The 25,985-nt window shown below is 32.0% G+C and overlaps 2 protein-coding genes across 3 annotated transcripts; one reads left to right on the top strand and one right to left on the bottom strand.

Moving 5' to 3' along the window:
* Positions 1-11,583: 11,583 nt before the first annotated feature.
* Positions 11,584-14,901, top strand: LBD20 (LOB domain-containing protein 20). The gene is made up of 2 exons (XM_022292111.2): positions 11,584-12,031; positions 14,545-14,901. The coding sequence occupies exons 1-2, from the start codon at positions 11,687-11,689 to the stop codon at positions 14,899-14,901; spliced, it is 702 nt and encodes a 233-aa protein (XP_022147803.1). The 5' UTR covers positions 11,584-11,686.
* Positions 14,392-17,571, bottom strand: SDG20 (SET domain protein 20). Of its 2 annotated transcripts, XM_022292109.2 has the most exons (3): positions 16,866-17,571; positions 15,171-15,497; positions 14,392-14,958 (listed from the first exon to the last, which is right to left on the bottom strand). In XM_022292109.2, exons 1-3 carry the CDS (start codon positions 17,488-17,490, stop codon positions 14,867-14,869), a joined length of 1,044 nt encoding a protein of 347 aa, XP_022147801.1. In that variant the 5' UTR covers positions 17,491-17,571; the 3' UTR covers positions 14,392-14,866. The 2 variants fall into 2 exon arrangements, with proteins under 2 accessions (XP_022147801.1, XP_022147802.1); XM_022292110.2 differs by lacking the exon at positions 14,392-14,958 and having other exon boundaries at positions 15,008-15,497; positions 16,866-17,570.
* Between the last annotated feature and the right edge of the window lie 8,414 nt (positions 17,572-25,985).

The following is a 25,985-nucleotide window of genomic DNA, read 5'->3' as shown; positions in this document are numbered from 1 at the left end:
GTAATGTTTGTGGATCATTCTACAGAGTCAATGAGTTCATGGGTACCGTAGAAGGACTGTATGCCACGAATCCTTGTTGGTACTTCCCTTTGCGCTTCGAAACTACTGCCTGAACTTTATTTTTTCTTTTAAAAGAGCTTCTATTCGTTTCAAGGTGTGCCTCTTTATTAATTAAAGGCACTGGCAGTTGTTCCATTGCTTCTCCCCATCTCTGAGCATATTCTTTCCCTGCAGTCTCTTCAACATTTCCATTGGTAACATTTTCTTTTTCTTTACCTTTTAAAATATTTGAGTGAATGACATTTGATGCTTGTCCTTCTTTGAATGCAACCTGACAGATTGTAGGAGCTTGTTGGCCTTTCTTGGAAAGCTGAGCTTCATGTGATGAATTATGCTGGGGGAAGCTCTCTATTGACTGACAAGGAGGTGAGTTCACCTTAGGTGATGAATTATTATGAGGTTCGACTAAATTGTTAGGTTGAGAAATGCCCCAAACAATATTTTTTAAGATATTGAAAATTTCTGTGATTTGTCCCTGAATCTTATCAATGTCTTGTCTCATCTTCTTTAGCTCTATATTCTGCAGCTCCATGACCTGTTCTTGAATCTCGCCTCTTATTTTCTTTAGCTCAGTATTCAATTCTTCCATGACTCGTTCATGGATTTCGATTCTAAGTTTCTTTAGCTCAGCTTTAAATTCTTCCATGTTATGCTGCTTTATGTACCTTGTATATAAAGAATAGTAAATATGTGGTTCTTGAGCTATTTTTCTAAGAGTTCGTGTTAATTATGATGTAATGGAGAATGCACAGATTTTGATTTTTTAAGATAGAAATTGATATGCATGAGACGATGAGATGCAACTGTTGGATCACCAATTAGGGGAATTATACGAAACAATGCCTGCGAAAATATTGCTTCCTTTTTTTTTAATATATATATTTAGACATATGAATGATACATTAAAACGATAAATTTTAATTTATGATATAGACATGTAAAATGATGCATACAAAAGATAGATATATTTTTTTTTAATTTATGATATGAACATGTAGAATGATGCATGAGCATGATAAGTTTTTTTATTTTATTTTCTTTGGAGGAGAAAAAAAAATTATCTAAATATGCTACAAACTGCCCCAAGAATATGATAAATACTTCATGCAATCATTAATACATTCCAAATACATGCAAATGTAATGGTAGACTCTAATTCACCTTAAGAGAGATAAACATGAATATATGCATAAAATTAAACTCTAGGGTTATAGAGCCAAACTCCTGAGTTTTTTATAGAAGTGAATAAGCTTGAAAGTTTTTGGCGTGCCTACATAGGAATGTTTAGAATCCCTTTGAAATACAACACTTCTATCTAAACTTAAGCAAATAGTTAGGAAGAAATAAGGTAAATGCTTTTTTCATTTTTTTTAATTAAAAAAAAGTGGTTCATTTAAAACCTTATGGTTACAACTTGGCCAAATTGACCCTATTTTTTTATTTTTTAAAAAAATAAACACAACAAAAATAAGATGTGATATGAATATGAGCGTGAAGTTATGTACTAATGCATCCTAGAGGATAATGGCCCTCAAATCTTCCATATGCTTTGGCAGTATGGTCGACTTGAGTGGAGAATTTCATGCGCCTGCACGGGAACCGAAATTCCACGAAGGTCACACTACTCAGTCTCCGATCTAATCTTAAGGGTAAAGCCTGGGTAGGAGGTTTGTGAATGTGTGTGGGATGCGTGATGATGCAAAATAAAATCGTAATGCATACAAATATTTACAAAAATTGAAAAAGAAAAGAATAACAAAAATGGACCCAAACCATATTACAATAGGATAATAAACGACAAAATAAATGGCTTGACTCTCTTAAATGTCCCCAGTGGAGTCGCCAAACTGTTGCAACGTCATCGCGACGCGGAGCGGCCGACGTCATCCCTTGACGGGTCTCTTTCGAGATTAGGGTTTGGAGTCGCCACCAATCATCTACGAGGTGTGATTGGTCACCTATTTAAAAAAATTTGGTCTACGAAAATGCTGTTTAACATTAACAAGCTATGAGTCGTTTGCTATCTTTCAAACTTAGCAATCTCAAAGATTGGTTCAAAGAAGAAAGAGACTTTATTGATAATGGGAAGATTTTAGATCCACATTGATTTTCATAGTCTGGTGAACTCACGATTCTAGTGCTTCATGTGTGGGTCATTCTCCTTTGAAAACCTAAGCCATCATACCTTTATTGGAACTTGCACTTTATGCTTCAGTGAAGTACAGTTCTCAGTTAAATGACATATAGCTCCTACATGGTAATCATAGCAAACTTGCGGGTCATACCACTTTGGATATGGAGGTTGCAATGGTTCTACGGATACTGGAGCTAATAAACTACTTTGAAATAATTGGGATAACAGCTCAGTATAGGATATTGGAATCAGATGAAAGCTCTCTCACTTTAGTTGACTCCAACCATTATGATTGTCAGGTAATGTTGACGATCTTATTTGTGGACCATACTGCAAAGATATCGAGTTTATAAGTAACATAGAAGGATTGTATACCATAGATCCTTGTTGGTGCCTCCACTTACGCTTCGAGATTGCTGCCTAGACTTTATTTTTCCTTTTAATAGAGTTTCTATTTGTTTCGGGATGTGGTTCTTTATCAATTAAAGGCACTGACAGTTGTTTGGTTGCTTCTCTCCATATTTGAGCTACTATTTCCCTGCAGTTTCTTTTTCTATTATTTGTTGAGCATGGGTCATACCTATGTCATGCTTATATTGATTTAGAAAGGAAATTTCCCCAGTTTCTTCAGCATTTCTATTGATAACATTCTCTTTATCTTTTAAATTATATGAGTAATTGGCCTTTGATGTTTGTCCATCTTGGAATGTAAATTCAGCCTGACAGATTGTAGGATCTTGTTGGCCTTTCTTGGAAAGTTGAGCATCGTGTGACAAATTACGCTGGGGGAAGCCCTCTGTTGATTGACAAAGATGTGGGTCAACCCTAGATGATTAATTATTATGAGGTTCGACTAAATTGTTAGGTTGAGAAATATCCCCAACTGTAACAATATTCTTTAAGACATTGAAAATTTCTGTGACTTGCCCCTGAATCTAATCGATGTCTTGTCTCATCTTCTTTAGCTCTACATTCTGCACCTCCATGACCTGTTATTGAATCTCGTCTCTTCTTTTCTTTAGCTCAGCATTCAATTTTTCCATGACTTGTTCGTGGATTTCGTCTCTAATTTTCTTTAGCTTAGCATTAAGTTCTCTCATATTATGCTGCTTTATGTACCTTGCATATAAAAAATAGTAAATATGTGGTTGTTAAGCTATTTTTCCTAAGAGTTTGTGTTAATTATAATGTAATGGAAAATGCACAGATTTTGATTTTTTTAAGATAGAAATTGTTATGCATGAGACGATGTAATACAAATGTTTGATCAAAAATTAGGGGGAACTTTAAATGGTTATGTGAAACAATCCCTATGAAAATATTGCTTTTTTTTTAGAAAAAATATATATACTTAGATATATGAAATGATGCATGACAATGATAATTTTTTTAATTTATGATATAGACATGTAAAAGGATGCACACAAAAGATAGATATTTTTTAATTTATGCTATGGACATGTAAAATGATATACTTAGATATATGAACTGATGCATGGGAAGAATATGTTTTTTTTGTTTAAAGCATGGACACGACTTCTCTGCCACAGCACATCACAAATATTACTTGAATTCCCCCATTACAAACAATCGTTGAAAGAACCCAAAAAATCAAAAATCAAAACTCAAACAAGGACACATAATTTTCCAAAAAAAAAAAAAAGTGAATTGCGAGAATATCCTAGAACCCAAACACTAGATACTGAGCAATAGATCAGATAAAAAGCCCAACAAAAATCACTTACTAGCGGAATAAATCGAGCAGAAGAAACAATCGTCTAAATCCATAAATAAAAAAATCTTCACTTTTTTGAAGTATACAAACCTCGTAACGCACAGAGTTCATCGAAATCGCGTGGCGAGTGGCGACAGAATGTGAAGCAAAGGTGGAGGAGGTCGTGAAGGCAGAAGCGGGGAATCATGTGGCCAATGGAGAGGAAGAAGGGAGGGGCGAGCATATCGGAGGTAGTGCAAAAAGAGAGTAGAGAGAATTTCGATTTGGAAAGGAAGGAGAGGAAGTGAGGAAAAATAATTAGGGTTGGGAATAAAAGGGTATGCGACAAAATGAACATTCTATCCCATTAACATGCGGGTTTCGTCGTTGAAAGTCCTATTTTTTGTAGCATACACTTCCTCGTAGCTTAACTCTAACCGCTTTTTTGACAACACATCAAGACTCAAGAGGTGATCGTAATGGATCAGTAAGCGATGCTAGGGCCTCGAAACCCTATAAACAGAAAGATTATTGAGAATCCATATAAATGAATTAAATTTACCCAACCCATCAGCTTTAAGTTTTACATGGTATGCTGATGGGTTGGGTAAATTTAATTCATGAGTTAATGTCTTGGACGGGCTGTTTTAGAAACTTATTTTGACAAATGTTTAAAGTTTTTCAATTTTACACTTTTAGATTTCTGCCTTTAGGGTTTTTAAATAATACTGATTTTACCCTTATTTATTGCATTTATATTTATTATTGTTAATTCTTTTAATGTAAAAAATTTAAATCCCTAATTTAATTTTATAAACATTTAGTTATTGTGGGCTACGAACCAATTATGTCAATAATCCCTTAATTTACTCATTCATATATTAATTACAAAAAGATTATGATGATTTTAAATTCAAAATTAATTAATGTGTATATTTACCCATGATTTCAAAGTGAAAATATACCCACGATTTTCTACAAGTTTCATTACCCATGATTTTCTACAATTTTCATTTCTTCTCATGATCTTCCTTCCCCATTCTTTCAATGTGCTGCTCACATGACTGTCGCTCACGAATTAATTAGCCAAATATAGAACTTATGTAGTGCACCTAATACAAAGGTGAAGTTTCTGCTGCTCACGATTTTGTCACATTTGAAATGATATGAGTATGTTTTGATGAATCATAATAAACGATGAGTATTGATGAATCACATAAACTTATATAAACTATCCACTTGGTATTTATTTATAGATGTAAAATACATTCGGATATAATCAATAACTATTGAAGACTCAATCTCATATAAACTTATATAGTGTTATATCCAACCACAATTAACAATCAAAGCTCAAAAAACCTACCCTATCAAGTTAGACACCTAGCACATGCTTGATTATATATAAGATACACCTATATGATAAATATAAAATATATCCGGCTATTGAGTTCTTATAACTACCCAGTTGGTACTTATTTGTAGATATAAACTATATCCGCATATAAAAAAATGAGTATCGAATTCACGCCTAAATTTTGCACCACTCAAATTATATTATCGATTCTTTGACAATATAGACTCCGAAAAAACCGAACTGCTCGATGATGATAACTAATTAAACTAGATAGTATAAAAAATTGTTTATCTAAAGGTAGCATTTTTAAACTAGATATAAACTAAATCCGCATTTAAAAAAAAATTAGTTAAATAGTACAAAACTAGTTCATCTAAAGGAATGAGGTTTCGAAAGGGAGCATTGTTCAAAACCGAAATCGAAAACTTTTCAGGAATGAGATTAAACAGTACAAAACTAGTTCATCTAAAGGAATAAGTACCATCTTAAAGATATATGGGTATGGAAAATATATCATGGTGAGAAGAAGACGAAACAAACCTCGACTTTAGAATGGTGAGAAGCTTGATGGGTGGCCGGCGACGAGAACGGAGTAAACAATTTGCTATAGAGAACAGTTTCGCATACTTAGAAAATGAAGTGGGTCTCTATAGAGAATCCATATAAATGAATTAAATTTACTCATACCATTAACTTAAGCTTTTGAGTTGGTTGAGTGGTAGTTTATTCATCCTTAAAGATGGTATTAGAGAGAGATCTTGTGTTCGAACTCTTGCATTTTTTGTCATAAAATAACCTCTTTAACATGGTACCCATCAATAATCTACCAATATATCATTCTTTATTTACGTCTAAATATTAATAAATTATTGAAATTAAAAATGGTTGATTTTGGAGGTTAGATTTTAAATACCTTATTTTATGCCCATTTACACTTTCCAAAAATAAAAATACCAAAATAATCCTACCCAAATCCCCAAAATCCTTCTCTTGTTTATCTGTCCGTTTCTTCTTCTGCCGATTTCTTCTTCTTTCCCAAACACCTTTTTTTCCGACCATTTACTCCGTTCACTTGCTGGTATTAGGCTGTCGCGTCAAGGTTCTCCATTCTCATCGCCGGCCATTTACTCCGTTTAACTTGAGCATTGGAGCTTTCTCCTCTTTCTGTGCAAGTTTCTTTGTTCTCTAGTCTTATTCCCAGCCTGAGCCTTTTCAAGGTTGGTCAATTTCTTGATCAAACAATCTTATTGTTAAATATATTTGTGGGTAAATAAATTATTTATTTTATTAAGTGTGCATTTTGTCTTTAAATATAAATTTAAATTATGAAACACTCATATATTATTGGATGTTATCTTAGGTATATGTAAATGAATGCATGATAGAAGTTAGGTTAACTTTAGTTTACATAAACCGTTGAAAGTCACCTATCTTGAAAGAAAATCACCAATTATGAAATTTATTCTCTCCTAATTTCTATCTGTACATATCTATTGATTCTTATAGAGTATGAATCAGAGAGTTGCCTCAGTTTGGAGCGCAACGGATCAAGTGCATATATCAATCTTGAAAGAAAATAACCGATTATGAAATTTATTCTCCTCATTTCTATCACCTAAATTTTTTCATACCAATCTAAGCATAATTCAGCGGGTTAAGACATTTATGTCCGACCAAAAGATCGTGAGTTTGAATCCCCACTCCTATGTGTTATACATGTACTAAGAAAAAGGAAAAAAACCCTAAATTTTCTCATGTTTGCAAGGAATCGAGAAGAACTTAAAAACTTATTTATAGTGAAAAATAAGAAATAACCGACCATGAATCCATATGGGGGTTGTTACCTTTTCCCACGAGAATCCGCTCAATGGCTTGGGGAATCCCCGTTTAAGTGCCCCATAGGACGAAGGTGATGAAGAATTTGTCCCTATGACCTAAATTGGGGGCAGGGACGAGGAATGAGAATATATATAAACCCTAACTTAGACACTGTTATGATATTTATGTTTTAGGACTTATTATTTGTATTGGTAATTTAAATTGTAAAAAATTTTAATTTTTAGAATTTGTTGTTTGATAAATTATAAAACGTTCTTAGAAAATTTCAGAATTTTCCCTTATAAATGGAGATTTCTGAGGAGAATTAACATTTAACTGCAAATTAAAAAAATCGATGTAGGATTCAGATCATCTGTGTTAATTCCTACGTCAAATGCTTTGACAAATATGTGCACATACAAGATATCTGCACACTAATATGGTGCTAAGCCCAATACATTTCAAATGTGACAAAGAATCTCATTGAAATTGGTAGGAAGTAGGGTTGTAAAACCTATACCTCTTGCACCTCAATGTTGGAATTAATTTAATAATTAATTCATATGTGGGTAACAAATTAAAGAGCGATTATATTTGGGCTATTTAATGTGCATATGAGTGATCTTGATTATGGGCCCATGACTTCCCATTTAGTGGTGTGGCTTGCTGAGTAGAAATCAGTCAATTAATCCTAGGAGATTATGGGAAACCCTAGGATTAACCTATAATTATATGGTTATGGTCCCCAATACACTATGCTTCTTGAGCCTCTTGTTCCCATCAAACAGAGAGTATTGCCCATATTTGGTCTGGGTTGCATAGTTGAGGAAGACCACAAACCACAACTTCTTGCAGATCATGGTCAATCTATCTAATGGTTTCAGATAATTCTAATCTCTTTATAGATTTTGGTTTTCTTCTTGCTTAGATCATTGGTCTTGATTGTTCTGGAATTTTATGGCTTTTATTTTAGAATGATCATGAATTAGGATTTGTTTTAAATTTTCTAACAAGTGGTATCAGAGCATGATTTTGTATGGATAATTACTGGATCTTTGTGAATTACTTTTAGGCATGTTGTTCCTTTAATAACCCATTTGTTTAAACTACATGCTATGGAATTATTTTGATTGATGATATGTTGAACAATTTTGCTTGAATTAAAATATTTAATTGTTGAAATTTTTGTACATCAATGATTTGATAAGTTTAATGGTTTAAGTTTACAAATTCGTGGATATAAGAAATATTTGATTAAAGAGGAGAAACAAAATAAAAGAAAGGAGGAAAAAAAGGAAAGAAAAAAAAAAGCCCCGAAGGTTGCGGCACCTGAAGCATAAAGGATTGGTGCTAGGGCTGTCAATTCCGGAGAATGGTGCAGTGGGCCCCACAACACTTTAAAGTAAGTTTTTGTTTTCTTTTCTTTGTCATTTATTAATTTTTTAACAATTGTTTATATATATATATATATAATATGTTATAAATATTTATGGGTATAACAAAATGTTGATGACGTTTAACTTTTCTTTTTAAATTGTGCTAATTAAAAGTTGATTTTTATGGTGATAAATTAACAATACTTGACACAATTTTTAATTCTTATGAATATTTTGATGCATGAAAATATTATTGTTAATGGTTGAAAATAACTTAAGGCATTTTATTTTCATATGGAAATAATTAAGAATAATTAAATAATAATTTTGTGACATCTTAGTATTGTTATTTATGCGAATTATGATCAACCCAAAGGAATGTCATAATTTGTACCAATAACAAATACACTCACAAGTATGGAACTGATTATTGATATTAGATTATTGCGTGCTATAATTAGTGCTCCATAGTGTATGTCAAATTGTTGATGAATTAAAATATCAATAATATTTCTTTTAGGAAAATCCAGTTTTTATTTTTCTTTCTGGTTTAATAAATTGTTTAGTGGACTTTTCCCATTATTAAATTATGCACATAAAGATATTATTATTAATTTTAAAAATAATTTTGGTAGTGTTATTTTCATAAAGATAAAATTTATAATAATTAAAGTTACATGTGTTGCATAATTATCTGATCCTGGTGTTAATTTGATGAATCATGCTGCCAAAGTAGCCTCTGATTTCTGATATTGATATCTTTCAAAATTATCATATGTTTGTGGATATTTGTGTTTAAGCACCCTGTAGTCGACCCAAACGAAGACTTCAATTTGGCCAAATAATATGTCCAGTACATATAGTTATGGTGATAAACATGTATAATACAAAGTTATGCCATGTGAGTGATTCTCAGCCCAAATGAAGGTTTTCACTTGACAGGATAGGTTATCAATGTTTGATCACCACATTGAGAGTACCACTTGCAAGTTGATATCGTCAGCCCAGAGGAAGACTATCAATGTTGTGCTAGGTATCTTGTTGTTCTCATTGAGTTTATAAAAGGTTAATTTTGAGTATGTTTTATTATTTAATTAGTTATTGTTAAATACTATTTAATTACCTTATTATGTATTTAAGAATACTTTTTATTCAAATTTGCATGATTTTTTGATAAAGAAAGGAAACACTTCAACTTTTGCAACTCAATATCCCTTTAAGGTTTAATTGGGTTCTTGAAAAGTAGGAGGAACCTTAATTACATAAGTATTATGACAGTGTTTTGCAACATTCAAGGAAATTATGTAAAAGTTGTGCTAGGTATCTTGTTGTCCTCAGATCTGGTCTTATTTATAGATAGTCTTTGATAGATCAAATAGCCTAGCTTCATAGGGTGGTTTAACCCATGACTCAGCATGGTCAAATCAAGTTGGGTTGGTCGGTGGTTCCACTGGAGGCAGATCCACACAATGGGACCAAACTCCTCTCAACTTTTGAAACATTTTGTATCATATACTAAATAATATGATTCATGTTAATAAGATTTCAGGATTTTGGCGCAGTGGAGCACGTGTCCAAGTCCGCTAGGCGATCGAAGCTCTATTTGGCTTTCATACGTTTAGATTATTTTGAATATAATATTTAGTACAAAAAACGTCTCCTTCAACAAAAGTTATGGATCCCCCTACTGTGTCCCACCCTAGTATGGATGAGTGCCCCAACCCATGGATCCAAATCCACGTGTCGCTTCATTGGTCTCATTTAAGTAAACCTAGAATTTCACCCCTAACAAATAAAAAAATAAACCAAGAATAATTCCTACGAATAATCCAGTCCCGGCCGGCCCTCGAGTTGAATTCGTCGTCGGGATCCCACACGCAAATTTCGTGGGGATGGAAAATGAAACAGGGATACAGGCCGGAAGTCATCATCCTATTAAACAACTAGTGTGGGTAACTTTGCTTGTAAATAAACTGGAAACACTCATGAGCAATTAATTACACCTACGAGAACCCATCCCTTCTGCATGAACCTTAAGCCTTTTATGTCCAAATAACGCACTTCACTAATTGGAACAAACCTTTCCTAACACCTACTCATGGAACAAATACCCCTTAAGCCTCTCTTTTATATCTCCATGAATTATATATATTCTGTAAAATGATCGGCTCGTTTAATAACATTTCCGTCTATTGTTTTTGTTTATCTTTTATTAACAAAGAAAAGTATAATTGCATGCCCCCAACATCTATAGATTCAAGAATGACAAAATAAGGTATATATTTATGTTTTGAAACAAACTGTAAACTAAATAGGAATAAGAAATAAGAATAATTTATATTTGTCGTTTTCAGAATTTCTATATAGTTTCGAAAATGTTTCTAAAAAATGATAAACGAGAAAAACACAAATAATTGTCAAATGCTTAAATTTCTTGATCAGATTGAAAATAAAATTAATAAATAAAAACGTTACTACATAGTAAGCTAATTTCGTTAAATTCCACGTGATAAAATCATACTACAATCAATTTTTTTTTGTTTTTAATAATGTCCCTACAAAAATCAACCTATTTTGAATTCACTACAAAATTTCTTTAAGCTGTTCTCGGAGTGACCCGGAAGGACTTGATATACCCACTCCCTATTTTCCAATTTCTTATTTTTTTCGTTCTGGTATCCATTTTTTTCTTACCATAAATGTTTCTATTTCTCATATTTTGTTTTTAAAAAAAAATATAAAATAGACAACAGAAGCAAGAAGTTTCCTGGTCTATTTGTTCCCGTTCCCAATAATTTTTTTCCAAAACGTAATTAAAAGCATTATATGTATCCCTCACGTCAACAACAGCGCAATTCCTTTGCTTTGGTCACTCATCATCTGCCCTTCGCCAGCTTTGAAGGAAGTAAAAAATAAAAATAAAAAAATAATCTAGAGAGAGAGAGGAGAGAGAAAGTCACGCCCTTTGCACGTGCACAGTACACCCCCTCGCTCTTCCCATTTCCCTACCTTCACCAACCCATTCATAAATCATAACGTCTCTCTCTCTCTCTCTCTAGAAGTGATCGAAAAGAAACTTCCCCCAGATTTCGCCAACCTCTCACGAGACTAACGTGGCCCTCTCTCTCTCTCTCTCTCTCTCTCTTTATAACCAAAACAAACCCCTGTCTCTCTCTCTCATCATTTTTAATTAATTATTAATTATTAATTTAATTCGTTTAATTTGCATGGCCGACGCCGGAGAATTGGTGGTGTTGGCTCCTCGGCGGAAGCGGGGCGGCAACAGGCAGGAGCAGCCGGACTCGGTGGCTCCGTGCGGCGCCTGCAAGTTTCTCAGAAGAAAGTGCGTCAACGGCTGCATCTTCGCGCCACATTTCGGGTCCGACCAGGGCGCCGCCCGCTTCGCCGCCGTCCATAAGGTCTTCGGCGCCAGTAACGTCTCCAAGCTGCTGCTGCATATTCCGGTCACCCGCCGCCACGACGCCGTCGTCACCATTTCCTATGAGGCTCAGGCCAGGCTCTCCGACCCCGTCTACGGCTGCGTCTCCACTGTACTCGCCCTACAGCAACAGGTCATATATATATATATATATATATTTTCCTTTTTCACTCTAGCCCAATTTTAATGATTTCACCCCTTTATAAACAACAAAATTAAAGCTTTAGAAATCTAGTAGACAATACAAAAATTTATTAGACAAATAAACTTATCCTATTTGTTTCTGGTGCCTTTTTCCTGCTCTAGGTTTAATTTACCAAAAAAAGCTCCTAATCACAAATTTTTTAATTGAATTGTACTACTTAGTGCTAGAGATATTTGGTCAAATTTATGTTTAATCACAGAATACTTATTTCTATTTACGATATTTTGAAAATTTTAAGGATCTTGACTCAACAAATTTTATAAATACTTACCAAAACGAGCAAGCATAGTTCAACGGTAATTAACATATACCTCCAACTAAGAAGTTGTGAGTTCGAATCCATTTCCCAATATATTGTACTCAAATACTTTATAAATACTTGAGTTACTTCTAAAGATAGGATCCAACAAATATTATAGTAAAAAAATTGAACTGAATATTAAGAGAGAACATAATAAATTTTGTTCTACATATAAAAGGAGTCACATAAGAGAAATTTTATCTCTCTGTTTGGCTCCTATTATTTTTCTATTTTTAATTATTCTACTTAAATAATATATTTTATGTAATTTACGATTTTTGCTTCATTAAATAAATATAAATTAAAAAAAATTAAAGTCATACAATATAGAGTATAAATTTATGTTTCAATTTTACCATTTTTGTAGTGTTATATTTTTGTCTTTTATTTTCCTTTTAGAGTAGAAAGATAATTTTTTTACTTGAAATTAAAATAAAAGGCATTTAGGAACATACATGTAATTATATGTTTCAACAGCTACACTTTTTCATTAGGCTTCATCTAAAAAAAATCATCAAGTCTTTGAGAAACAAGAAACGTAAGATGCTTATATTTCTTAAGAAAATTGGAATAATGAACCGTTTTAAATAAAATATCAAACAATTTTCATATGTAATCATCAATAATCGAAAAAGATTTTAGTTTCTTCAATCAAATCAATTATATATGTGCTATTCCTTACAAAATATTATTTGTAAATATGGTGATAAGAAATGCATTAGATTCATATAATTAGTATAACATTGAAATAGATAATTACTTTTTTTAGTACAATAGATAATTACATTAATTACTATATTTTTAGTACATAAAAATATTATAAACTAATTTTAAATATTGAAATTTAATAAAACTCATTAAATGAATGTTATTTTTTATACAGAAAAAATAAAAGTTGAATTTCATGTGTATGTTATGGTGCTTCTTCTCCTAAACGTGCAAAAGAATGCGTCTATCTATTAAAAAAATTTGTTAGAGAGTTCATCTGTATATACAACCATATTTATTTTTACAACTAGATTTTAAATTAGTGTAACATTTTCTTGTAAAGTTTATATAAATTTGAGATGGATTTTTTTTTTTCCTATGTGTCAAAGGGGGTTGCGTGAGGGATTTTTTTAGTAAATAGAATGGAGATTTAAAACTTTTAGACGATGTTTTCTTAATCAATTGAGTTATTCTAATTATTGATCAAGAGATCTCGAGTTTGAATCCCTCCAATAATATACCGTAATAAAGAAGCTTAAAAATTTAGATAATGAATTATCAAACCGTATAATAGCCCCAACCTAAGATATTAGAATTTTACCAGTTTCAACCTGACCAGCTAAATCAATAAATACCTCATTTAGCTAATTAACAATCTTATGTTACCGACAAGAACTATTGATAAGAACTATAGAATCACAATTCAATATGTTTATCGTCACAATTCAATTAAGGGCCCATAACCACTTTATCGTCACTAGTCTTTTAGAAACATAATTATTTGGCTATATGTTTCTAGTTTGTTAGAAACATAATTATTTGGAAAGTTTCTCGTTTTCAATTTTTTTCAAAGCATAAATAAAAGTATTATTTTACCCCTCTCAACTTATAAAAATGTATAATTAATATGAAAAATAAATATAACATTACAAATTTGAATATTTAATATAAATTTTATTTATTATTATCTTTTTTTTTAAGAAAAAACAATAAATAGTTATCAATGTTCCTTAAAAAAAAAATAAAGAACAATAAACATGAGGAAAAAGGGACAAAAATGTTACCAAATAAACTCTGAGTCAATTTGGTAACACACCCCTATTTCTTGTTTCCAATTTTGTTTCCAATTTTATTAAAAAATGTAAGCATTTAATAACTATTTAGATATATTGTTTCTAAATTACGATCTCAAAATTAAATAACAAAAACAAGTTTCTTGTCTCTAGTTCCTCTTTCAAAAATAAAAATAATGTTGTTTTATCATTCTTGAATCTATGGGTGTTGGTAACTATGCAATTTTATTTTTCTTTATTAAAAAAAAAAACAGAAACGTTAGGAAATTTGTTAAAAATTCAGCCATGAAATTTGTAATTTTTCATCATTGATATGCAACTGCATTTGTAAGTTGTAAGAATGGTTGTATGAATTGCAGGTGGCATCTCTGCAGGCAGAGCTTGCGGCGGTTCAAACTCAATTGATAAACAGCAGGTTGGCATTTGCAACTGCAATTCAAAACTCACAGCCACCCCAAGTCGGAGTTCTGCAGCCTGCTTACTCTAACAACTCCTCCGTCTCTGTCTCCGCCTCCGCCTCCACCTCCGCTCATAACGCGATCAATTTGAGTAGTTTCACTTCCAACTACGACCTTCCGACCGAGACTGCCCCATCTTCCCATCAGTTGGAGCCTCTTCACCTCCCCCACCGGTCAATCGAAGAGGAGGAAGACGAGGAAAACAGCCAGTTGCCCACCATCTTCACCGTCCCCGACGAGCTTCTCCGCCGAAGATGAGAATCAACTTGGAGAAGAATAACATTGAAGTGGCTTTCCATAAGTTCATGTCCTGATCTATGAGACAGAATCAAATCAATGTAGGAGGAAAAGAAACCCAATGGAGTCAAGTTTTGAAATTGATGTTCAACTTTAAATGTAGGTGTGCAAGTTGAAATTAATGTTCATCCAATCTAACGTGAAGAAAGTATACAACAGAAAGTAAAATTATGTGTTTTCTGAAGGCAGAATTCCCAAACAGCAAGAACTACCACAGAAGCATTTCAAACCTTCGGGCTTCAATCTGATATCGCCATAGCTAAATGTAAGCTCTTCATCTTTTGTTATCATTCTTGAAGCATAGAAACAAAGGCGAGGCAACATAACGCCTGCACTTCTCACCAATCTTGTTGCTAGATTACCTCCATCACAAGAGTGATTTATGAACCGCGCAACATTCCCAATTTGTGTTGCGTCGATGTTAATTCGCAAACATGCATTTCCAGATGGAAGATGCTCTCTCACAACGAGAAGAGACGAAGCAAAACGCCCACCTAATGCCCGTGCATCGTATAGTTTCTGCCGCCTTCTTGCTTCTCCAGTGGTTAAAAGTTCACCTTTTCAACACAAAAATTGAGTGGCATCAAGTTTAGAGATCTTCAACACGTTAAAGACAATTATTTCAATTACATGGATAACAATCCCTATCGAGTTTTTTTGGTCATCAAATAGACAAATACCCTTCATCAATCATATAAACACATGTTGACTTACATAAGCCACAAATCTGATATACTGATCAATGAACATCATCTACATACTTTTTCCCAGAAAGCTAATAGTTTTCATCTATTTATTTATCCTTGCCCGATTACCCTCATAAACAAATTGACGGAGAGGGCATCGAAATTCACGACATAGGCTAATAGTTTTACAAAATGAAATTTACTTCTATATACAAATTAGACGAGTAGTTCTCATGAGCACCGAGAACCTGTTATCTATTATTTGATAAACCTAACAGAGATTTAGTTCAATGTGTTTTTTTTTTTCCTTTTTTATAACTGGAATTCGAAACTCTCCTCTCCTATACCCAAGGACACCTATACTAAAAAAATAAATAAATAAAAATAAAAAATACCCAGGCACCGCACCCAACTCAAAGAGATTTAGTTCATTGTTGAACTTAAGAGACACACATATACATAATCTGCAACATTTCGATTATTTTGGCACTTAACTAAAGAACTAAAATATAATCCTACACTATGAAATTCACTTCTACATGTACAAAGTAGATGAATAGTTTCCTTAAGCATTAGTTCGGGACTTCAACCAGAGGTCTTACCCTAATATTTACTAAGAGGAATTTAGTTCATACTCAGGCTAAGAAGGAAATCGATGCAAACGTAAAATTTTCAATATGCCGACTAATTTAGCACTCGACTAAATGGGAAACTGAAAGTCTGAAATGTAACCTTATAATATGAAATTCACTGCTATATATACAAAGTAGATAAATAGTCCCCTTAAGCATTAACTTGGGACTTAAACTAGAGATCTTACCCTAATATTGATCTAACAGAGATTCAGTTCACAATCAGGCTAAGTAGGAAATTGGTAGAAACTTCACATTTTCAATTTGTCAACTATTTTGAGATTTGTTTCTAAGAAACAATTTAGTTGATAATATGAAATGAAATAAACTTTATAATATGAAATTCACACTTCTATATATACCAAGTAGATGAGTAGTTCCTTAAGCATTAAATCCAGACTTCAAGCAGAGGTCTTACCTTAATATTGATCTAAGAGGGATTTAGTTCATGTGAAGTAGAAAATCAATGGAAACTTGAAAGAAAAAGTAAGGATAATCTTGAACTGTAAGATTCAAAATAAATTCAGCCACTCAACCAGATTAAGGCAGAAGGTCCAAAATTATGCAAATTCGTAACAAATTCCACAGAATGAAAATCAAAGAGTACCTGCATACTCACAAACGAAAGACCCTTCTTGAATCAACTCGTCCGCGTACAGACCCCATCCTTTTTTCTCATCTCTCAAAATCTTCAATCGAACAGAAATTCCTCTCTGAGTCGGCCGATTTTGACACTCCAGCCCACAAGAACACCGCGGTCCGCACTCGCTAGCAACATCCTCTAACCCATCGAGACTCGAACAGGGGCATTCGAACTCGGAATCCGCGCAATTCTCACAATGACATCCAGATGCGAGGACCAGACTCGCGGATTCGGTCTGGAGATGGTCCGGCCCGGGATCGGAAATGGAGCCCCATGGTTGTCGGCGATCGGAGTGGAGATTGGGGACGATGGCGGCGGGGGCGTAAAGGAAGAAGGCGTAGGGGTGGTTGTCGATTGAACTGTGGAAGGGAATGGGGAGGGGCTCGATGGATCTAGAAGCGTCGAGAATGCGGCGGAGGGTGATGGATTTGGATGCGGCGTTGAGGGATTTGCAGGAGAGAGAAATGTTTGCGAGTTCGAGGGAGGTCAGCCATGGAAGGACGAGGTGAGCGCAGTGGAGGAGACCACCATTTGAATATTCTTCGGCTTCACTGGATTTCGAGCATTTTTTTGATGCAGTTTGCAGCATTTGGCCATCCAACTCCCACTTCTATCTCGTTGTTTTTTAGTAGATGAAATACCAGATAATTGGAAAATTGGCATTTCTAGCCTCTAGGTAGAATTGCACGGGACTAAGTTCATAAATTATATAATTTAAAAGTTAAATTACAAACTAAAATTAAAAAATATGTAAATAAAATAATATAAATCTGAAATAGGTTACATTACACAACTATTGACAAAAGTAGGGTGGTTATGATCAAAGTCAAAACTCATGAACAACAATTTACACAAGTTTCCAGAAAAAAGATTATATATATATATATATATATATATATATATATTTCCTTCTAAATTAAATACCCAATTTGTCTTCATTTGCAACAATTTTGAAATTGTGAACTAAATTCTGTTAGCTTTATGGCTTCAATCAAACTAAATATTTTGATGATCACAAACTAAGTATAAACTAACAATTTGAGTGTTTCAAAGTTTTCATAGCATAGAGCTCGAAAAGACAAAACCAATGTCTGTCAAATCACTCAAATCGGAGTTTAAACGAAAAAGTTATAGTCAAAACAAGTTAGGAGAAAAATTCTACGTGGCGGATGACGTGGACAAATGGACAAATCCTACATGGTGGGTGACATGGACAAGTTGACCGCTTAGAAGTTAACATGTGACATTAAGAGGACATACTTATGCTGACCTGACATACAACAATCGAACAAATGAGAAGATGACATGTGGTACTGTCAATCTCTACAAAACTATTTCACCAATTTCTCTCAATCTCCTCGGTCACTCTCAATCTCCTCAATCACTCACAATTTTAATCGCCATAATTATGTTTTCATTTCATTACCTCACACCTTAATCTATATGTCATTCATTATTTGTTGTCCTAAATCCAATGGTCGAAATTCATCCTAGAAACTCTATTTAAAGCCACCAAATTCCATCATTCGAGACACCAACTATCAAAGTAAAATCATAAATTCTCATATCAACTTTTGCAAAATATTCGTTCTCTCATACACATAACTTGCTCATTTTTTTGTGAGAGATTCATTAGAGTGTGATTTTTTAGCCATTACTTTGGTGCAAAATTTGTGTAATCCACTTTGTTTTTTAATTCTTTATTTTCAAAATGGGTTTTGTGTTAAGGTGTGGCTACACATTGGGTTGTGAGAAAAGTAAATTGGTTGGATCCTGAACCAGTAAAAAGGATTTTGAGTTTCTCTTTAGCCTAGGACAAAAAGAGGGTAGATCGGTTTGGTTCTCACCCGTTAAGAGGGTCACTACAGTAAAATACCCAAGAAGAAGTCTTGGAGAGTGGAGTAGGAATTTCCGAACCACTATAAAAATTCTCGGTGTCACCACTCTCTTCTCTTCTCTCTTTTAATTTCAGTATTTATCTACTTTGAATCTTGGTAGATTGCATATAGGTTTACTTAAATATTTTGTTCATTATTTCCTCTTCTTTTTAAAAAACGTGGTAAGCAGCCCTATTCACCCCCTCTAGTGTTGACATTCGATCTTACAAATTCATGTACCATAAGTTGATTAATAAAAGTTTCAGTATACTAAATTCACGTACCACATTATAATAAAAATTAACTTTAATGATAAACTAATTTCAAATCCATTAATAAAATTTCAGTACACAAGTTGATTTAAATGTAAATAAATTGAAATATTACAGAATTACGATAAAAACTCATGTACCACATGATGGTCGTCTTCTCAAGCGAGCTCCACGACGAGGTTGAGACATAGCAATATGTGATGATGGATGATGAATTATATCATCCATATCTTGTGTGTTACCTCAATAGGTGATAGCTGTGGTAATGAATTCGGTGGATGAATTGAACTTGATGCGATGATTGAATGAACTACAAGTGTAGGAATCGTAATAAAATCTAACTAAAACAAAAAAGGGAGGAATAATATCACCTTCGACGACGACTGGTGGAGGCAGTGGCAGCGACGAATGACAGTATGACAGCGGTTGAGTTGAGAGAGGAGAGGAAGACAGAGAAAGGATAAGGATTTTTGGTTTAAAAATGAGAGGTGGGGGAGGGGGGTGGAGACGGAACTCGTGTAAATTGTACACATTGTACACGAGTTTGGTGAAACCGTGTGCATTGTACATGAGTTTGGTGAAATCGTGTGCAATGCATATGATTTCCTACAACACACGTGGCTCCAACTGTGCACCGTTTGAGCCACATCAGACGAACGGACACGAGTTTCATGAATTCACAATGTACACGATTTAGATACGTGTCAAAACTTACCTTATTTTCGTTTTTCGTTTTTACATTATTAAAAAAAAAGTCCGCAAGAATGATATAAATTTCGAGGCGTCAATCAGATATGACACCATTCTGATAAATTTGTTATTCTAACCTTATTATCACGTGAAATTACTTTTCAATCCTTTCTTTCAGTCGCGTACTTCCCCGGTTCACCATTTTTTCCTATTTTTCTATCTCAATTTTTTCTAACTCAATTATTTATTTTTCCCTTTCAACTTTTTTCAACTCGATTTTTATTTTTCTATTTTAAAATATTTCTAAGTTTGATTCCTTATTTTCTCTTCCAATTTTTTTATTCTTTATTTTTCTATTTAAAAAATTTTATTTGATTATTTATTTTGTTTTTCAAATTTTTTTTATTCCTTATTTTTCTCTTCAATTTTTTTTTCTAATTCTTTATTTTGTTTTTTAAATTTTTCTCAGAATCTTTATATTTCTCATCTCCATTATTCGTTCACCAATAGAAATTTGAAGAAATCGCTAGTATTAGCGATGAAAGAGAGAGGAGAGAAGAAAAAAAGAGAGAGGGAAAAACTGGCGATAAAAGAGGGAGGAGAGAAAAAGTGAGCAATAAAAGTGGTGTAGTGGAGTGGCTGTTAGTTAGCTTTTCCCTTGTAACCTATTAATAGCAGCCTTCTTTAACTTGTTTCTCTTTTACTACACAGTAACAAGGAGTTACTCCTATTTGGTTTAAGTTTGAAACTTCTATAAAGCATCATTGAAATATTATCAAACTTTGTGTGCAAGACTGCATCAAGAAGATAGGGGACATAAAAAAAAAGTTATAGAAGATAGAGGAGAGAAAAACAAGGCAAGGAGCGATGGGAAAAAAATGAGCGATAGAGTGATAGAATGATAGAAAAAGGAGCGATTGGCTGATAAATTTCAGAAAATCACAAATTGTCACATAATAATGACAAAATTATATGTCATTAAGTTGAGGCCAATTAAATAATGTCACATGTTATTTTTGGGCATTTGAATTCAACCAATCAAATTATGTTAGGACCATATGATGACATAACTTGGTCTAATAAGATTGCCCAACGTATGACATAAATCGGTCCAATCAAAATTCGTCGCGTCTATTTGATGAAATAAGATAACCTAATTGGATTGTGCCAAGTGGCAATGTACTTAAAATCAAATGGATCCAAGCCCACCTAAGGCCCATGAAAAACCCTATAAATAGAGGGGTTCATTCACCATCCTGGAGAGGATCAAAATACCTCGTCTTGCCGTGGATCAAAATCCTTTCCACACTTGGGATTAAAATCCCTCCACCATCTGAATATAAAGGTGAAGCCAAAGAAGATCCAAATCATCATAAAAATTCAAGGGAAAGAATCAGAGGATAAATATTAGAGATTGTATAAACCCCCAAAATATCTCTACCTTTCATCTCTTTCTCAAGAATCAAGAGAAAGTAATGACATTAAAGAAAATCTTCCAAAGAAACTTTATTCATGATAATGAGAAAAAAATATGAAGAAGATTGCTCCTCACTGCAAGAGCTTAAACTGCATAATGCTCCTTCCTCATATGAGCTCAAAAGGTGGGAGGCAAAAAAAAAAAAAAAAAAATTATCGAACTACGTTATGACGTGATCCTTCTTTTTAAAGGATACCTAGGTAGCTTAAAGAAAATAAAAAGTTTAGTCTAGCAAAAAAAAAAAAGTCACTATGTCAATTATAAATTGAACATAGTTATTGTTGGGCGCTATATGAAAGGTGATCACCACCATTGAAGTAGGCAAGCAAATGATCCTTGCTAAGGATAGGCAAAGGAACCGTCAAATTTGGACCAAATTTGGATCATGATTCACATTTCAATCTCATGGAACTGTCAAATTTGGACCATGATTCACATTTCAATCTCATAGATGAAAAATCTAATTATTGTGGGTAAGTTGGGATATGTTTATGGCCGAGAATTCCAACTCCAAATTAAATCAAGATTTCATAAATTTGAATTTATCTGGGATTTAAATTTGGGCATATTCCAAATCTTACCCAATTTACAATTGGAATAAAAATTCAAATTCAAATTTTTATTCCAATTTCAAGCATAGATCCAAAATTCTATTAAAAAATTTTACAACTTTAACAAATTCAAACCTCAATTTGGCCATATATTCCAAATCGAGATTGGGGTAGAAATTCAAATTCGAACTTTACTCCTATTCAAGTCAAAATTCAAAATCTTTGTACAAGTTCAATTTAGGCATATTCCAAATTTTACGATTTTACCAAATTCGCCATATTCCAAATTGATATTGAGATAAAAACTCAAATTCAAACTTGATTCCCATTCAAGTCAAAATTCAAATAAAAAAAAATCTTATTCTTGAAATCTGGATAGAATTTTAAATTTGGGCATATTCCAAATTTTACAATTATAGAATCTCAATTTCGTCATATTGGGGTAAAAATTCAAAATCAAACTTTTACTCCTATACGTCAAAATTCAACTTTACCCACTTCAAGCCAAAATTTGGACATATTTCAAATTTGTCAAATTTTTATTTCAAATTTTCAATTTGGGCATATTCCAAATTGTGGTTTGTGTAAAAATTAAATACTAAAATATTTTTCGAAATTCATCCACAACTTTCGCATTATTTCAAAAAGGGGGCTTTTGTTGATTGATAAATTTCTACGAATCACAAATTGCCATGTGATAATGACAAGATTTTGTCATTAAATTGAGACCAATTAAAATTTGACAAGTGTCTTTAAATTAAATTCAAAGATATTAAAAATTCAATATGCTCAAGTTAACAAAAGGCTTAAGTTAGCAAGTACCCATTGGGTGAGCCCAAATCCAAATCAAGCTAGAAGATCAAGATCAATGAAGTCAGAAGGCCAATCAAGATCAACAAAAAGCCAAAAGATTAAAATTTAAAACTTAAAATAATCTAAAAGCCTTTTTCCTCTTGAAACTTTTTGAAACTTGAAAGATCTAACTAGCTTGCTAAAATATTATTCTATTTTTAAAGTTTCAAATTTTTGGATCTTTGAAATTAAAACAATAATTAAGTGAGATGACACAAAGACCTTTTTAACATGGTCTGGTTTCCCAACCTACTCCACGAGGCCACACCCAGAGAATAAGATTAACAATCAAAAGTTACTACAATTTACAATCAATATTGACTTATGCATAAAAGAACTCCCTTCTTAAATCATGGTGCAATACTTGATCGACTCTTCCTTTGATTGAATCTTTTCAAATACAAGCTCCCCTTGTGTTGTAGATCACCGCTTGAACTCCCCTCGATGGTGGGTGTATCTTATCCAATACTTGATAGAAATCTCACAAAAGAAAAACAACTCACAGAATTGCATTTATTGAATTAAAAAAGAAATCTCTCTCAAAATTTTACGCCATAAACAATACTTGAACAATTTGAGAGAATAATAACAAACTTTGCTCCACACTTCTCTTGATATGTTCCAAGACTACACAATAAATAGACAAGAAAAATTGACATGAGAAAGAAAGCGAATTTATCACAATTTCAATTCAACTACAAATCTCTAAATAGAATTAAAACACAATTTTCATATAGTCAATTAGTAAAATATTCCAAGAAATAAAACTAGCCGTTGGAAACATTTAAGAGCTCAATTTCAAATTTAAATTCAAATACACAAATAAATTGAATTATACACATAAAATAAATAGAGAAAATGATTAAATAAAACTTAATATTTTTGCCAAAAATGCCAATAAATAAAATTCCTTTCAAAACTGATATGGAGTGGGCAGAGCCTCAAAGATTAAAATTTACAATATATATAATCAAAATTGGAAGTTGGGTCATTTGATTTATCGATCTAATGCTTCTATGATTAAGAAAAAAAATTGGTTGTGTTTCATTTAAAGCGTTGCGAATAACAATGAAAAAAAAGTGTATTTACGAAGAAAAATAAATAATAATTTTCATTCTTTATATTTTAAAGTTTTAACATAAACTTTTGATTTATATTTTAATTAATTATTTAAACGTTACTGAATTAATTATTTAACATTTTAATTAATTAATTCATTTTGTTTTTGTAAAGTTCTAATTAATTAATTCCGTTAAGACGTTTTTTTTTTACTTTCTTTTTAAACTAAATGAAGTGTTGTTGATTTGGGGATGAAAAATTTTGGTTAAGGTTCGAAATTGTGTTAACCGTAGATAACAACCGACAAGCATACGATGTAGGACTGAGGTCATGTCGAAAAGGCAGGACCAGTGGTCCTTTTCACAACACAACAACAATCTTTTTCATCTAAAATTCTTCTTTTATTCCAACATCTAGTATTGAGGTTTACAATGAAGTTAATATCAAACAAAAATTAATTTTTAAAGCAAATATTTATTTTTTTTATGTTATATTAGTTTTTATTATGCATTTTAAAAATCAATAATGATACAATAATGTTTTTATTTATATTTTGAAGGGAAAAAAAACTGATACCAAAAACTCATGTTATCGGATGGGCCCAAAGTTTCCTATGCTCTATTTATTTTGATCTCTTGTTCTCATTCTCTCACGCACTCCTTGATTTTGGCTACATGATTAGTGAACTATATCAAGGTTTAAGGTTGAGTTAAAAATGCAAAACCGAGCATAGTCAAATGGTTAAGACATATATCGGTAACACTTTTCATATTCAAAATTTTTATTTCAAATTCATATTATTAATTTAAATAAATTTCAAAGCAATAAATAAGTGTAAAACTTGTATATTTATAAGTTGTATATATATAAATTAGTAATTCTTTTATATTTGAAGACTTTTGTATTTTTAGATTAAATTTCATCATATTCTTTTGAGATTTTTATTATTTTAAGATTAAATATAATATAATTAAAAGTAATAATTATTAAATCAACCTAGGTAAATAAACTTTTCATAGTCTAACTCTTTAACACATACATTTTTTTTCTTTTACTTTATTTTATATTATAGTAATAAAATTAATATGTACTTTGAATTTATAAAAGAATTTCATTAGTTGCTTAATATTACAAATTGATAAATTTATTTTATTATTCTTAATTAGTAAAATTATAAAAAATATGAGATTAAAAATAATAAATTATTAATAAAATAGGTTGAAAGTGAAAATATATAAAATATCTTAAATTAATTATCTCATGCCATTTTTAGTGATTTTAAAGTTACATTTCATTATTTTTAATATATTAATTAAAAAAATAAATAGGTATTTTAATATTTTTATTTTTAAAATGTTGTTTTACCCGATATGGACCCTTTATTTTTTAAAATGTTTTGTTTGTTTATTAAAGATTCTAACGATTTTTAGAGCTAACATTTTGTTATTTATTGAACTTTTTAACTTGAGATCAAATTAATTTATTGATTTAATATAATATTATGATTAAATTTATTTAAATTATATCATTATGAGATGACCGAAAGTTTTGTATCTCACCTTTTAAGATTCCGATTCCACACAAGTTATTCTTGATAATTAATTTATTAATTTACCATTGAATTAATTAACACATTTTGATGTATTAACTTACATTATTTTTTTTTTCAACGATAAGAACATGAGCTTGTAAAATAAAATTGCACAAACGTTCTAAATAAAAAAATACATTAATTATAAAAGAACAATAAAAAAATAATAGTAAAAAAAAATACAAATCATAACTATACACTAATCTTTTAGAGTAGATGGAGGTATATGTCAATTACTGCTGAGCTATGCTCACTTTGGCGTTGATATCCTCACTCTCGATAATTGCTTGACAAATACTATTATTGAACTTCATAAAATTGTGAAATGGTGACATCGCAAGCCAAGTATTTGAGATATATATTTTTGACACATGCATCCATTGCAACTTTATGAATATGCATCTCTTGCAACTTGATGTATATCCATCTATTGCAACTGTTGATGAATATGCCACCAACATCTCAAAAAGTTTCTAAGATTGAATAATCTTTGAGAGATGTTTTGAGAGAACTAAGAATAAAGTAGTGAAACTCTAAGTGCTGTGAAAAATATGGTGGAATAAGCCTATTTTTATAGCAGTAGAATATAAGAAGTTACAAAAGCTTTTGAAATTCTAAAACACTCTTGAAATTCTAGTATTAATTATAATTAAAGAAAAAATTAATTTCATGTCGTAAGAAAACTTTTTGCATTCTATCCTTTTAAATTTTATGC

Source organism: Momordica charantia (genome assembly GCF_013281855.1).
Source record: "Momordica charantia cultivar OHB3-1 chromosome 5 unlocalized genomic scaffold, Mcharantia_2.0 BLBB01000005.1, whole genome shotgun sequence".
Taxonomy (NCBI): Eukaryota; Viridiplantae; Streptophyta; class Magnoliopsida; order Cucurbitales; family Cucurbitaceae; genus Momordica; species Momordica charantia.
Note: the sequence above shows the minus strand (reverse complement) of the source record. Positions and strands in the feature narration are given on the sequence as shown.

Excerpts from the sequence above, each read along its gene's own strand:
- SDG20 (XM_022292109.2), bottom strand. The coding sequence starts at position 17,490 with ATGCTGCAAACTGCATCAAAAAAATGCTCGAAATCCAGTGAAGCCGAA. Across the intron at positions 15,498-16,865 it reads TTTCGTTTGTGAGTATGCAG|GTGAACTTTTAACCACTGGA; the intron begins GTACTCTTTGAT and ends TGTGTTGAAAAG. Across the intron at positions 14,959-15,170 it reads TATCAGATTGAAGCCCGAAG|ATCAGGACATGAACTTATGG; the intron begins GTTTGAAATGCT and ends TCTGTCTCATAG.
- LBD20 (XM_022292111.2), top strand. The coding sequence starts at position 11,687 with ATGGCCGACGCCGGAGAATTGGTGGTGTTGGCTCCTCGGCGGAAGCGG. Across the intron at positions 12,032-14,544 it reads TACTCGCCCTACAGCAACAG|GTGGCATCTCTGCAGGCAGA; the intron begins GTCATATATATA and ends TATGAATTGCAG.